This window comes from Cervus elaphus, chromosome 16 (genome assembly GCF_910594005.1).
Source record: "Cervus elaphus chromosome 16, mCerEla1.1, whole genome shotgun sequence".
Lineage (NCBI taxonomy): Eukaryota > Metazoa > Chordata > Mammalia > Artiodactyla > Cervidae > Cervus > Cervus elaphus.
The window spans coordinates 35,663,648-35,679,497 of NC_057830.1; the positions used below are offsets into that span (position 1 = coordinate 35,663,648).

Consider the following 15,850-nt stretch of genomic DNA (forward strand, 5'->3'; position numbering starts at 1 on the left):
ACATATGCGATAAAACTCCCAGGTTCGATCCCTGGGTTGGGAAGATCCACCAGAGAAGGGAATGGCAATCCACTCCAGTGTTCTTGCCTGGAGATTCCCATGAACAGAAAACCCGGGTGGGCTACAGTCCACGGGGTCTCAAAGAGTCAGACACAACTGAGTGAGTGAGCATGCACGCGTGTGATGAAACTACTTTTGAAAAAAGAAGAAAGGGACTTTCCTGGTGGGCCAACGGTTGAGAATCCACCTGCCAATGCAGAGAACATCGGTTCAGTCCCCGGTTCAAGAAGATTCCAGACAGATGCTGCGGGGCAACTAATCCCGTAGGCAGGCGCAGCTACTGAAGCCCGAGCGTCCTAGGGCCCAAGCTCCGCAACAAGAGAAGCCATCGCAAAGAGAAGCTCTAACACTGCAACTAGAGAGTAGTCCTGCTCGCCGCAACTATAGAAAACCTTCATGCAGCCACGAAGACCCAGCACAGCCAAAAATTTAAAAAAAAGATAGTAAACTCCATGAGAGAAGGGACCAACTTTTCACTAAAAAAAAAAGGCATACTTCCTTCATGGAGACAGAGACAGTGCTAAGATGGGGAGGAGCATGGGAGTAGGGTAAGCTAGTAGTGATTTTCCAGTTCTGGGGTCAGGGTAAATTTGGGGGTTCATTATGTGATTGTGCTTATACAACTGTGATACATATTCATTCAAAAGTACCATTTATTTTAAAAGATGAAAAAGAAATGGGAATAGCATGAGAACAGGTGATGGGAAGAGTGCCAGGTATGGCGCTCAGTGAGATTAGCGGGCTGGGGGCGCAGGGTGGAGGAGAGACGTGAGTGAGTCTGACATCCCACGTGGGGGGAACCGAGCCAGGGACTGGGCCTGGGAGCGTCTAGGGAGGGGCCCACAGCCGGAAGTGCCAGTCAGCTCCTCCCTCTGTGACCCTGTACCCGTCTGTTCCCCTCTCAGCCTCGGCGACCCCGTGAACACAAGGAGGGTGGCCACTTTCTTCCCTGGTGCTCCTTCCAGAGCAGCGTGACCTTAAGGCCTCAGTCACAGATGAGAGGGGCATATACAGGCCCTCCTCTGCCCCACTGACCACTGCAGCCTTCTGGCATCCTCATGTGCCCGGGAGGTGGCTTTGGAGGCAGGCCAGCCAGGGCGTCTACCCAGAACCCCTCCAGCTGTCTGGAGCTATGCCTCAGACCTATAGTCGGCCCACTGCCTGGAACCTCCCGCTGAAGCTGAGCCCAGTGTCAGGCTCAGGTGACCTGGTCTCAGAGCACTTCTGGGCACACAGCACAGATCCCTTCGTTCTCTTGGCAGAGAACCAGACGCCATCCTAGAGCTAAGGATACAGGCATTTAAAAAGTCTTTGTTCTCCTGGAGCCGATATTCTGTGCAAAACATGTTTGTGATATATGCTAAGCAGGAAAAGCGGAAAAGGAGGCTAGGAAGTGTGTGTGGGTGTGAAGACGGGAGGTAAATGAGTAAAGACTTGAAGATGGTGAAGGAGTGAGCCATGTGGACATGTTGGGGAAGAGCATGCCAGGCTGAGGGAATGGCCAGTGCAGAGGTCTAAAAGTCCGAGCATGGAAGGACCTTTGCTGGAACGGCAAGAGTCGGGGAGCAGCGGAAGACAAGAGAAGTGAGTGGGGAGGGTGAATTGAGCCCATGCCTGGAGAGAGGTGAGGCCAAGGCTTGGGCCAGAGGAGAGGGAGGTCTCTGGAGGAGAGAGGCAGGTGACATGGCAGGAGGGAAAGAAGGGAGGGAAGGAGGGAGGGAAGCAGGAAGAAGAGGTGGGGCAGGGGTCATGGTGCTTATCCCTGCTCTGGGCTTTGCTCACACACACAGCCCCTCCTGCAAGCATCCGCTGGCTGGACTCCAGAGGGACATCTGTTCAGCTCTGGGAGCCAGGCTGGGATGTGAGCTATAGGAGCCCTAGCTCCTGTCCCATTCTTCTAGTCCCAGGCCGGCATGGACTGACTGCGTGACCCACACAGGACCCTCCCCTGCTCTGGGCCTCAGTTTCCCTATCTGTATAGTGAGGCTGGGACCTGTTGGCATCTGGGGAGCCTACCTGCTCTGACTTCTTGCAGCACTTCAAAGCTTCATATCACGACCCCATTACTGCCCCCTGCCTCAGGCTGGCTGAGATGGGGACAGGGATGGGACAAGAAGGACTCCCCCCCACCCCCCCAACACCATCAGCTCCAGGCCAAGCTTCTCCAGGGCTTTGCCAAAGGAGGTCTGGCCCTCAGCTTGCTGGTCCTGGCTTTGGGAAGAGGCTCTTCTTACTCCTTGCCCGGCCAGCCGCTCTCCCACTCACGCCCCGGTGGCCCCTAGATCTGCCTGGTCTCACTGTCTCCTCCTCAGAAGAGGTTCCGCAGACCGGGGGGAGGTGGGGGGAGCCATGGGGCTGGACCTTGGTGCCGGCAACTGCAGAGAGAGAAGGCTGTGGCCACAAGGCCTGCCCTGGCTCTGAACCCACCCTTGGGCTGAACCCAGAGCGGGTCTAGAGCTCTGTCTCAGCCTCCCCTGTGCAGGACTCATAACTATGGCATCTAAGAACACAGACAATGAGGCCAGCCCTCCCGGTCCAAACAGCCGCTCTGCCGCTCACTGGCTGTATGAGCTTAGGAAGGACAGGACGTAACAGCACTCGCCTCCCAGGCTGCCGGGACGATGGAATGAGCTCAGCCTGGCACGCGGGGAGGGAGCATCCTGTTGCCACTCCACACGGTCTCACGGTCCTCAGGTCATCACACCCATCTGACACCAAGGAATCTGGGGCCTGGGGAGGCTGGCTCAGCAAGGGGTACAGAGTAGGGATTCCAGTCCTTTGTTGATATGCTCTCCACTGGGTTTTGTTTGGTCTTTAAACTGTGAAATATATTCTGTAGACGTGTGAATAGAACATACAGTTAAGGGCTTCCCCGGTGGCTCCGCGGTAAAGAATCTGCCTGCCAACGCAAGAAACATGGGTTAGATGCCTGATCTGGGAAGATCCCACATGCTGCAGAGGAGCTAAGCCTGTGAGCCCCAACTATCGAGTTCCCATGCTCTAGAGCCCGGGGCCACGAGAGAAGCCATCACAGTGAGCACACCACCACAACCAGAGAGTGGTCCCCACTCACCGCAACTAGAGAAAAGCCAGAGCAGCAGTAAAGACCCAGAACAGCCAAACATAAAATTATTTTTTAAACAGTTAAAATAACAGTGAAACATTGAAAAACAAACTCACTCTATATAAGCAAAAAGCCCAAACATCCAAGTGCCCTTAGCAAGCTCGGGCAGGTTATTGAAACTCTCTGGGTCTCAGTTTCCTTATCTGCAAAATGGGGGTCATGTGGCCCAGAGGAGTGAGGTGCTTTAGGTTTCAGGTTGGCCATCAGCGTTGATGGAGCAAGGCTGGGCAGAGTTTACCAGAGTTCATGGTCTCCCCTTGTGTCTGTGTTCAAAAGCCAAGGTGGCAGCGGGCAGGTACCATAGGGAGTGTGAGGGGATGCTCTGGCCCGGGGGGTGGGGGGCGCCAGAGTGAGTGATGGAGGCTTGGAGGCTGAGACATACAGTTCAGAGGCAGGTACACCCAGGGACACAGCTAAGGTCATATGTCCAAGGCTGAGCCTTTGAGTCCTCCAGGGACCCGACAAACCCCTTGCTGGCTGATAAAGAGGATTCTTTAGACATGGGTTCCTGCCGGAAGGATGTGTTCTTGCCCTTGCTGCCCCCCCACATTCCTCCACGTATGCCCTGGTTCCTCTGGTCCCAGGTCAGGGGACATTAACGAGAAGATGAACTCCTAATGGAGGCCCAGCGCCAGGGCAGGGGAGATTGGCTAGGGGAGACACCAGGGGGCAGTCTGGAGGTTGGGTGTGCTGAATGAGAGGTACTTGTGGGATATCTAGGGAAAGGCCCGGTCCTGGGCTAGAGAAGGAGCTTTTAAGCCTAGGGAGGCAGTTAAGAGCTTGCAGGTGGATGAGGTGGCCCAGGGAGAGAGGGTGGAGCCCCTCTGAAAACGGTATTTCAGAGATGGCTGAAGGGGAGGCGGCGACCGAGGTCTGTGATCTCCCCTGACGCCAGGAACCTGAACTCTATGGGGCGTTACCTGACTTGTGCTTTGGGGCCAGTCCCTTCCCTCAGGCGGTTCAAACAAGTGAGGGCAAATGAGGGAAGCCCATAGCCTCCTGGGCAATGTGGAAAAATGCCCCAGAGACCCTCGCCTTGCGGGACTGCCCTACCGCCCTGAGTCACACAGCTCGGGCCCAGCTCGGGCTCTGGCAGTCTCTGCTTCTCGCCTTGTCCTCAGCTCCCTGCCCTCCAGATGACAGAGTGCCCAGGGCAAAATCCTTGGACTCTTCTCTTTCACCTGCCCTCCCAAAATGACTTCACCGGCTTTTAAATACCACTGGATGCCAACAGCTCCCCAAATTAGATCTCCAGCTCAGTCCTGTCTCCAGACTTCAGAGTCTCATGGACAACCGCCTCCTGGTCAGATTTTCCTCTCCCAAGCCTGCTCCTCCCAGACTTTCCTATCCCAGTAAAAGGCACATTCAATCTTCCCATTTCTCAGGCCCCAAACTTTGAGGTCATCTCGGCTCCTCCTCTCACACCCCACATCCCATCTGTCCACAGATCCTTTAGGTGTGATCTGCAAATTGTGTCTAGAATCCAACCTCTCAGAGTCCTCGGTTTGAGCCACTGCCCCCTAGCTCTTGGACTACAGCAGTGGCCTTCTGACTGTCCCCAGCCTCTTCTCTGGTTGACTCAGTCCTACAGTCTAGTCCCAGGTGCTGCTGCTGTCACTTCAGTTGTGTCCGACTCTGTGCGACCCCATAGACGGCAGCCCACCAGGCTCCCCCATCCCTGGGATTCCCCAGGCAAGAACACTGGAGTGGGCTGCCATTTCCTTCTCCAATGCAGGAAAGTGAAAAGTGAGAGTGAAGTCGCTCAGTCGTGTCCGACTCTTCGCCACCCCATGGACGGCAGCCTACCAGGCTCCTCCGTCCATGGGATTCTCCAGGCAAGAGTACTGGAGTGGGCTGCCATTGCTTTCTCCAAGTCCCAGGTGGCGCAGTGGTAAAGAATCCAAATGCCAATGCAGGAGATGCAAGAGACATGGGTTCAGTCCCTGGGTCAGGAAGATTCTCCTGGAGTAGGAAATGGCAACCCACTCCAGTACTCTTGCCTGGAAAATTCTAAGGACTGAGGAGCCTGGCGGGCTATAGTCCATGGGGGTCACAAAGAGTCGGACACGACTGAGTGACTATGAACATCCATACAGTCTAGTCTCAATACAGCAGCGGGGATGACATTTTCCAGAAATGAACCAGATCTTATCATTCACTCCTCGGCCCTGTTTCCAGTAACTTAAAGGCCCCTGCTACTGTCCCCCTTACTCATCCCGCTACTGCCTGGTGGCTTTGCTGTTCCCTTCAAAGTACAGGCATATTTCTACCACTGAGCACCGGCCTTGGCTGTTTCTCTGTGTGGGATGGTCTCCCTTCAGGTGTTTGAAACATTAGATATGTTTTTCCTCCTGTGCTTACACTATGTATACCAATAAGCAGAGAGAAACAGTATTAAAAAAAAAACAAACGAAAAGGTGGTTAACTTAAAAGATACCGGTTATAAACTCATCTAAAAAGTTTTAGTGTTTTCCTAAGGCAAAGTATAAGCAATCCCCTGGACCCGGGTTGGGGATACACACTGCCCCCTCATGGCCACCGCACGGAACGGCCTCATCCCAGGGTAGTCTCTACACTGGGACGTGGGACGCGGTCTAAGCTTCCCTCCCACTTGTCCTGACCTGCTGGGCTGTGCAGTCTCAGGGACTTCAGAATGAGCTGCGTGAACAGCCGCTGCTCTGTCCGTGGAGCTGGGAAACACGGGTTTTGGAGTCAGAGCTAGTAGGAAATTCAGATCTCCAATTCACTGAGTGATCTTGGGCAAGCGACCTAACTTCTCCAACTTTCAGTTTCCTCATAGGTAAAACTGAGAAAATAACGATACACACTTTATGGGGCTTTGAGGAGTAAAAGATACGAGCACAGTGCCTGGTCTATCAAAAGTGCTTGAGAGCTATTAGAAGTGCTCAGTAGCTATTAGCAGCTTCCACTTAGAAGCTAACAGTTCTTCACTATTAGAAGAGACTCTTGGCGAAGTGTGGGTAGGTGAAGACTCCTGATTCCCTCACGCACGTGGCAGGCGGTGGTGCTGGTGTAAGGGGGCAGGTGACTGAAGACCCCAGGCCGTGCCAGAGCAGCCTCACGCTGTCTGTCGCTTCCCTCCCTATGCCCGAGACACAGTCCCGGGACAGGCTCCAGAGGCTTGGGCGTGTCGAGCTGCCACACGACACTGGAAGACCCTCCCGACCCCTCAGACCCTGCCAGCCCACTCCCCTCCCAAAGGCCCAGGGCAGAACATAGGCGGGAACTACTCCTCCTCGGCTGACGGTGGGAAAGTCAGTGCCTGGACACTGGAAGCAAACTGCCCAGGAACAGAGCGAGCGGAGGGAGACGGTCGGGCCCGGAGGGCCAGCCGAGTTCTCTGCAGTGGGTGTCCCGGGAGGCGGGAGGCGGTGTGCGTGAAGCTGGGGCTGAGGGCAGGACTCCAGGGGAGCTCTGTTCTGGGAAGACAGCTCCTCTTTTTCTGAGGACTTGCCCCCCTCTGCTGGCCTAGCTTGGGGAACCCCAGGCCTGGATTCCTGACTTGGCTTGGCACACAGCCCTTGGAGCCCTGTCCCTTCTGGCTGGGTCTTTTCAGACTGGGGTGGGTCTGGCTTGGAGAACACCCTGGGATATGTGAGCACTAAAAGGCCACGGGAGACACTATGGGACATCTGTGGAACTGTCCCAATGGGTGTGGCAGGGCGTGTGAGGGGACTGAAGAAGGCAGGCAGGTCTGTGACAGTGAAGCAGCTCTGGCCTGTCCCTCCCTCCCCCACCAGTTTTGGAAGAGGGGGCAAACTGGCAGGTTTTCCTCAGAGAACAAGGTCTCCAGGCTTCAGGCATGAAGCAACGCGGGCACCACTTGGGAAGGACCCCCCAAACCCAAACCTCAGGGCCACTGTTTGAGCCTCCCCGCCCCTAGCACTGACATTCCTTCTTCCCCTGGCCTGTCCCCCACTGGCCCGGGCAGGAGCAATCCCAGACCCCACAATCAGGAGGACTGCTTTCACCTCCATTCTGCACACAGCCTCTCACAGCACACCAGACTGGTACCACTGCTGAGTGGAACCAGCCCTGCCAGACAAGCCAGAGGGAATTCCAGAGTTAAGAACTTGGCCTCTGGAAAGCTCTGGTCCCAACGGTAAACTCCCATTGGAGACTGGAGCTGGAGGGGCAGGAAGATACCAATGGATTCTCAGGGAGCAAAAGTGGGGTCCTGATGCCCAGAGGGCCCCCCTCCATGGAAGGGATAGAGGTGTTTTTTCTTTTAGCCCGCACACAGCGTAATTTACTTAGATTTGCAAGATTTGGTCTAAAGTCACTGCTTAGTGGAGAATCCACCAAACCCATGAGAACCAGCCCCTTTTGCTGAGGGGGCCTGGTCTCCTGCTGAACACCAGCAGCCTATCATCCCTCCTAGATCTCCTGACCTCTCTCCTCTGCAGCACCAGCTCCCACCACCTCCTCCTCACCTGCATCACTCTGGCAGCTTTCGGCTGCTTTCTTGCCTCAGTTAGCGCTCTAAACCCTTTGACACCCTCTGAGTGACTGCTCCAGAACAGGGTGGGCAAACTAACTTCCTGACCAAAGCCAGCCTGCTGCCTACTTCTATACTGAATACAACCCATGAGTTATAGTTCTTTCATTTCTAGATGGTTGGAAAAATATAAAAATATTTTCTGACATTAGAATTCTATGAAGTTCTCATTTAGTGTCTAAGAAGTGTCAAGACCAGAGCCACACTCATGCCCATATTTACTGTCTGGAGCTAGTCCACACTACGGGGGCAGACTTGGGTAGCCACACCAGAAACTCACAATACCTACAGCGTCCGGGCATCCACAAAAGACCTCTGCCGCCTCCTGCCCTCAGCTTTAAGCCCAGCTGTGATGCTCTGCTGAGAATCCCTCAGTGGCTCCCCACAAACTGACTCCTGTCTACCTCTCCAGCTTCATCACCTGTCCCCTCAGTTGTCTGCCCACTCTGGACAACCAATCCTCCCTCAAAACTCCCACAAACCACAGCCCTGGGCTTGTCTTTACCTTCACCTTCACTCAGAACACCTCTCTCCTCCAAATGGCAGTCTGCCATCTTAAGACTCAGCTCAAACGCTTTCTTCTGTCTTCCTTCCCCATCCAGGGGTTGCTCCCCCAGGCAGGAGGGCTGACTCCCTCCTAGCACGCCACAGAAAACTCCTTGTACAGCTCCTCAGCTTTTAATAAACAGACTGAAGACCTATCTGTGCCAGACCAAACACTCTCACTCTATTTGTTCTGGTATGTGCCCCGCTCTGGATTGCTAACTGCAAAAGAGCAGGCCATGTCTGTTCCCCACAACCAACCACAGCCCAGCGTGGGCAGGACACACGTGTTCACCATAAGTGGCTGGTTAGCATTCTAATCCTTTACTTGGCTAGAATGATGGAGAGAGGGGCCTACATATTTTCCGAATACTGTAAAGTTTCAGCACGTGTAACAGCTCAGGCACCTCCACGTACATTATCGCATTTAATCCTCAGGACTCTGGTGAGGAAGGCGGTAGCTCCACTCCATCAGGCAGCAGCAGGGCGTCCCATGGCAGAGCCGGAAGCTGAGATCAGGTCTCTGCCTCCTGCTGGTGTGGAGATGCTCTCGCAGTACAGCTCACCCACTCAACCCACTGCTCGAAAGATGAAACACATGCTTATGAGGCCCCTATTGGGTGTGGGGCCACTGACCCTCTGCTAAACAGGCTCAGGGCAAGGTGTGGCTCTGTCTCCTCCCTCCAGCCACCTGTCCCCACCCTTCCAACCCTCCTGCTGGACCTGATGTCTTTCAAGGCAGAGTGCCTGGGTCAGGACCAAAGGGCAGCCCTGCTTGTCCTGGTAAAACTAAGTGCCAGTTTTGTGACATCACTTCTCCTTTCTCCTTCTGTTGCTCTGGGGTTTGTGGCTTTTTCTGGAGCAGAAGGAAGTTGTTGGGAAGTCTGGCCTCTCCGTTGAAGAGGTACCAACACAAAGAGGGCTGAACTAATGTGACTGTTGCTGCAACTGCCTTATAGGCGCCTGAAGAATGCCTCTGTGGGCCTGCTGGAGTAAGCCCTGGACCGCTCACATAGTTTTTTGAATATGCAAACAGAAGCCCAGAGCTCAGAGATAGGGAAAGCCAATATGGTTGCTGCAGGCCTGGGAGAAAGTGACATGGGAAAGGCAGGCGCCCAGGAGACTCCTTCTCAACCAGAGAGGAGGGGTCATGCCCGCACAGGTCAGCGCAGAGGCCACGGTGTGAACCAGTGGGAGGAGGAGCTTGTGCCATGTCCTCCACCCTCACGGCGGAGAGGGAACCTGTCACCGCACAGGCTCGATGCTCAGAGGCCCTCTGCAGATTCTGGAAGACAGGTCCCCCGAGCCCTCTCTCAGGTCTGAACTGATGCTACTGAAGACCACTCAGATAAGTTTAGCTAGGTAGACCAGGGAGAGCATTTGGCAAAAGACTCAGACAGCTGGGTTTAACCGCACACCTGACTTAGATGTGGTGTACCAAGCTGTTGTTTGGGATTCTGGACTGAGAAGTTAGCCTTTATCTTTCCGAAGATAGTGATCACTTTGGATTAAGAATGCAAGGCATTGTCAGGAGGAGGATGGGTAACTGGATGGACATCTGAGACCATGACTAAGTGACATTTTCAGGCTAAAATTCCGGTTTGACTAAAATCAAGTCCGATGTTCCCCCAACCCTCAGGGCAATCATGGTGATGGTGTGAGGAGCCTGTGCAAATTCAGCTGAATCACTAGTGACCGTCCAGTCAGAGATCTGGCAATAGTGAGACAAAGTGAGACACTTTACAAACAGCAAAGCGGACAAGGGGATTTCTGACACAATCGTGGTTTGCATGTATCAAGGTCAAGACAGTAGGTGAGCTGTGACTCCACCAAGCAGTCGGGAACAAGCATGATTTATCTGCGGGGGAAAAAATCTCCATCACACCCAATCTTTTTTTTTTCCTAAGTGTGTCATGATCTCCTCAGTCCTGGACATCAAAGTAGTCAATTACTGGCTCCTTCGCTATCTTCTGTAAATTGCTGTTCCCAGGATTCCTGAAAAGCAAACACAGAATGAGCAACCTTTTCTTGCTTGGGGGAAACCGATTCAGGCCAGTTTTAGAAAGTGAAGGGTCAGCTTCTTTACCATGTCTGAGACTCTGCTAAGACAGCACAGTCCACATGAGCAAGTAACTGTTGGAATTTGGTAAAGGGCACACAGGAGTTTATATTAATATATCAACACTATTCTTTCTATTCTAAAATTTTTCCATAATAAAGTCTTTTCCCAGGGAAAGAGTGGGGCTGGTCCTGAGAGCTACTTGGCCCCAGGACCCCTGGCTGACGCTGTGCCCAGTGGGCCATACTGAGCTGTCCCGTCCAGCTCCAAGGGAGCCACGACGGCTAGGACCCTCCTGGTGACCTTGTACACGTCCCTACCCGCCCTCCCAGAGGTGCAGGAGGCTCTGGCGTGCTTCTGTGTGGAAGGCTAGGGCGGGAAGAGAGACCCCACTGGGTTCCCAACAGCTTCCAGCTAGGTGGCCTAGTCCCACGTAGGGCAGCTGGTCCCCTCCTGGGAAGGGAAGGCAGGATGACGACCCCTCCCCGCTCCTGGCTGAGAAAACACCTGCCAGACCTGCTGCTTGCTCATGCAGTTTTCTTTTCTCTTTAATCACGAGCATCCGGGAAAATGATTCAAACCATACGTAAGCAGAGCAAAACACGAAAGCTTCCCCCTTCACTGCCAACACCCCCCTAGAATCCCACTTCTATCTCCAGAATAACTGCTGTGAGTGTGTGATGTTCCCACATCACCTGGTGTGGCAGACTGAATCCATTTCCCAGCATCACCATCTAGACCATGGAAATTATGGCTAGTGCCTTTGCTCCCTGGAGGGCAAGTGGGCATTACAAATAGCAAACCTGGGACCCCTCTGGCATGAACAAACGTGTCCGGCATCCCAGTCAAACATCGTATGTCTGAATGCAACGCCCCAAGGCCAGGCCCAAGGAGGCGCCAACGTCTAATGCAGCTCAGGGCAGTTCACTCCTCGCTGGCGTCTCTGGACAGACAGGGCCCTCTGGGAAGCAGCTAAAGAATCCTTACTTGTCTGTCTGTCTGTGATGAGCGATCGGTGGTGGAGGCCGTGACTGATTCTCCTTTTCGAGTACACCTGTCAGTGTGGTAGGAGGACAAATGGACTTCCCTCTGTGAAAAGTCAGAACACAAAGTATTGAAAAGCGAGGACTGTTTGTGGAGACAGGCAGACAGCTGGATATCCAGTCTGTGACTCTTAACATGATGCAGGACACTCTCGATATGACCTGTCACCTTTGACTAATCCTCATCCCTTTCATCTATCTCTGCTGGGCCCACTGCCTGCTTCCTCTCATCTCACTTGAGTCTTCTTTGTTGGGAGGTTCTTCCAACTTCCCCAGATTCGGACAGTGATCCTAGGTCCTGCAGTCCCCTCCTTGCCCACACTCCTGCCTTAGTCTCCTCTAATGGTAAACACTCTTCACAGAGGATGCCCTGAGTCCCAGGCCAGCACTCTTTCTGTTTCCATGATGCCAGGAAGACACAAGGGAACGAGGGATGGATCTGATGTGAAATGTGCTGTAGGTATGTCTGCTCTGAGGTCTGAGGCATGGGCTTTACTCTCTGGTTCAGAGCCTTAGATCAGTCAGAATAGTTGGCCCAGAGGCAGACTCTTCACCTAATCTTCCAAAGAAGGAAGAAAAACAACAGCCCAAGGACAGGCCCAAGGAGGCACCAAGGACCAGTGCAGCCCTCCTGCACTAGTCACCGACCAGCCCAGGTTCTCAGGCCCAGGGCCCCCCCGAGCAGTTTCCCCTGTGATGGTGAGACCCACCCACCTGACCGCAGTGACCACCACGTTGCGCTTCGGCTCACTGTCATAGCTCACGCTCTCCAGGCCGTACACCTGGGCCAGGTCGTGGATGATCCGGCGGTGGTCTCTGTTCATGGGAGGGAAGCAGTGGCTCTTCTTACTAATTTTCCCCTGTATGGAAGGAAAGGAAGACTGACTGGTAAACATCATTTTGAAAACAGGCTATGCCTATAGAGGTCCTTCTCGCTGTCCTGGAACAGCCTGGGCCAGTAAGAGGTGACTGAGTTTGGGAGGCCCAGGGACACAGCAGTCCACTGCCTGCTGGGCAAGGTGGCGGGATTGGGGCAGGAAGGGCGCGGGATGTACTTCTTGCAATTCCTCTGTGAACCACGTGGCAGCAGCTGGCTGGGGCCAGGGGGGCAGTGGGCGAGTGAACCGAGCCTACGTGGACAGTGCAATGGTTGCTCCCACAGGGCCTCTAACTGGGGAGTGAGTGATGTCGTCAAGAAATGACTAAATAAACTGAAGCGTTACAAAACAAGAAAATCTCACTTGTACACTCCACACTAAAAATGGTGAGTTTACAGAGACAGCTAGCAGAGAACTACATCTGCTCAGGTTTCCTAATTAGGAGGGCAACAACGATTCCATTTTCTCCTTTGTGCTAGCATCCTGCTGGGGAGTGGGAACAGAAGGGAGGCAGGGCAGAGGGTGAGTAGGCGGCGGGAAGGAAACCTATTTTCATTAGATACAAAGGAGCCATCTTTCCCTCACTCACAAGCCCTCTGAATGAAGAGGGAGATGCCACAGGGCTGGCTGCTACTGACTATATGAGAGGCTTTCCTGCTTAAAGCCACCTCCTCGACATCTCCGGCTGCCTCCAGGACAGGCTTCCCTCTCCTGAAGGAACTGATACCATTACTGTTCAACTCTACTCATTCAACTTTCTATCTCTGCCCAACATATTCTTTCCTGCCTTTGGGGTAATAAGAATCATTGAGTCCAATCATACAACAGTCCTTCAGAGATCTCTGTGCATGCGTATGCAGTCATGTCTGACTCATTGTAACCCCATGGACTGTAGCCTGCCAGGCTCCTCAGTCCATAGGATTTCCCAGGCAAGAATACTGGAGCAGGCTGCTATTTCCTCCTCCAGGGGTTCTGCCCGACCCAGGGAGAACCTGCATCTCCTGCACTGGCAGGCGGGGGTTCTTTACCACTGAGCCACCAGGGAAGCTCATCAGAGATCTGAGGAGTTAGCATGTCTTCCTAAGTATCCTTATTGAATCCCCTTCATCCACAGTGTCTCCTCCCATTCTTAGGCACAAGGCTAGGATGTGTATTTACATTTAATATTATTGCAGATATCTTCCCTGAACCAGGCTAGAGCTTCCATGAATGTTATAATGGCTGGGCTTTGGAGAAAGGTAAGGATCCTCAAGGCAGCTGTGACTTTTTCCTACAACTACTTTACACTGACAGTGTTTCTGGGACTTGATTTTTTTTTTTTTAATCAAGTTGGCCTTAGAGACACGCAGAGTTGGATATTTTGATTTCAACCTTATTCACGGCCTCCACGAGGGCTTCCATTTCCTTCTCAATATCGCTGACAAACTTTAAGTCCTTCCTGAAATGAGAAATAGCCATAGTTAATTTCATTTGTTTCTGCTCTTTTGAGAAGCCCTTCCATCCACCCTCTGCCTATACAGTGCAGACAGTGGACAATGTGGGCAGGAAAATTGCAGAGGCCAGGCAGGAACTGTCAGATAACAGAAGGCTGAATGTGACGGAACAAAGGGAAAAAAGTAATACGAAAACAATTATGAGAAGAGAGAAGACAGAAAGAGAAACAGCCATCAGAGGGCCAGGAGACATGAGGAAAATAAGACCGTTACCACCCAAGTGAAGACCACCCATGTGACGGAGACCTGGATGGGCAGAGGTGGAACGTGGCCAGAGACCCTTCACTGCAAGCCAGTCCAACCCTTGGAGGGCCCCACCTCCTACCACAGGGGCCACACACACACACACACACTTCCCAAGTTCAACTCTTCAATGGGACAGTTTTGAGAAACCAAGAGAATGACTTATTAAATACCATATAATCTCTTATAATATATAAATATACAAACTGGCTCAGCCACAGAGGACTGCATATCTTAAAAGAGCAAACATCTGGTAAGCCACACTTAAGGAAGTAGGTATCGAGTCACATACCTAGCATCTTCCTTCAAACTGTCACTGAATTTTGACCCTGAAGAACGTACGTTGAAAGGATCAGAATCATCACTGATATGAAATGCCTCTGCTAACCTCCTGAAAGAGAGTGAAGTATGTAAATGAAAGGAAAGGAGGGGGAGGAAAATTATCTCATAGTAACAGAGTACCCACCAGGTTCTACGTTTTTTTATACATTAATCATCTCATTTCAGTAAACCTGATTATTCAGGAGAATAAGAACAACTTGGGACAAGATACTGAATTGTCTTCACAGAACAAAACAAGTTAAGACAGATTTAGATGGTTCTGAGCAAGCTGTAGGCTGACACTAGAGACTTAAGACTGTCTCGTGAAGAGAAGGCTGAGGGAGGGCACGCACCGGGGATGGTCAGTGGGATATTATTTCCTCTGAGGTTTCACCTGAACATCAGATGAATAATGTAGAAAGATAATACTAAAATTAACATCACTCTACAGAAAGTCTACAAAATAAAGAATTCCATTAACAACATAAGCGCTGTGTTAATTTTAATGTGCTTCCTTTTATACTTTTCTTCTGTAATTTTAAGTAGTACATGAAACTCTGAATCTTTTTTAGCATTTCTCATATTACTGTTTGATTTTCACACTCCCTGTGTTTTAACAGCTGCATAATCTTCTAATTTTATATGTCCCACAATTTACATAAGCATTCCCCATTTAGGTTCCTTTAAGAGTCCCCCAGTTTTTGAATATTATAAGTAACACAATATCTCCAAGCAAAAACCTTTTAGGATTATTTCTCTGGAAAATGTTTCCAGGTGTGGCATAACTGCATTAAACAGTATGGACCTGAGACCTAGATCATCAAGGTCTAAGGGTTCCAACAATGCTGTTTGTGCTTTGACCAGGAGTTGTATGAGTCTCGTGGCATCTCACCAACACCTGGTTATGTCCTTTTTTTAAGATAGTTAAAATTCAGTTTAGCATTTATAGTTTTCCTTTACAAGGAGACAGGGATCTCTTACAAGCTTAATGCCCATAAGAATTTGGTTTATTATTGCTAGGTTTTCTAATTTTTTACCAGCAGTTTCAGTTCAGTTCAGTTCAGTTGCTCAGTTGTGTCCAACTCTTTGTGACCCCATGAACCACAGCACGCCAGGCCTCCCTGTCCATCACCAACTCCCGGAGCCCACCCAAACCCATGTCCATCGAGTCAATGATGCCATCCAACCATCTCATCCTCTGTTATCCCCTTCTCCTCCTGCCCTCAATCTTTCCCAGCATCAGGGTCTTTGCAAATGAGTCAACTCTTCGCATCAGGTGGCCAAGGTACTGGAGTTTCAGCTTCAACATCAGTCCTTCCAATGAATACCCAGGACTGATCTCCTTTAGGATGGACTGGTTGGATCTCCTTGCAGTCCAAGGGACTCTCAAGAGTCTTCTCCAACACCACAGTTCAAAAGCATCAATTCTTCGGCGCTCAGCTTTCTTCATAGTCCAACTGTCACATCCATACATGACCACTGGAAAAACCATAGCTTTGACTAGACCAGCGGTTTAGTTTTCAAATTTTCAAGAGAATTCCTAGAGGGGGAGATCTTTTGATGGTTT

At 51.8% G+C, this 15,850-nt stretch overlaps 1 protein-coding gene across 2 annotated transcripts in view; it reads right to left on the reverse strand.

The window, feature by feature from the left end:
- Positions 1–8,656: 8,656 nt before the first annotated feature.
- The window catches only part of NFX1 (nuclear transcription factor, X-box binding 1), a 70,513-nt gene continuing 63,319 nt past the window's right edge, over positions 8,657–15,850 (reverse strand). For both annotated transcript variants that reach the window (XM_043927390.1, XM_043927389.1), the window contains exons 20-24: positions 14,255–14,353; positions 13,598–13,664; positions 12,063–12,208; positions 11,293–11,394; positions 8,657–10,241 (exon numbers count right to left, since the gene is read on the reverse strand). In XM_043927390.1, the coding sequence (XP_043783325.1) occupies positions 10,169–10,241; positions 11,293–11,394; positions 12,063–12,208; positions 13,598–13,664; positions 14,255–14,353 (487 nt within the window). In that variant the 3' untranslated portion in view covers positions 8,657–10,168. The remainder of the gene's footprint in view (positions 10,242–11,292; positions 11,395–12,062; positions 12,209–13,597; positions 13,665–14,254; positions 14,354–15,850) is intronic.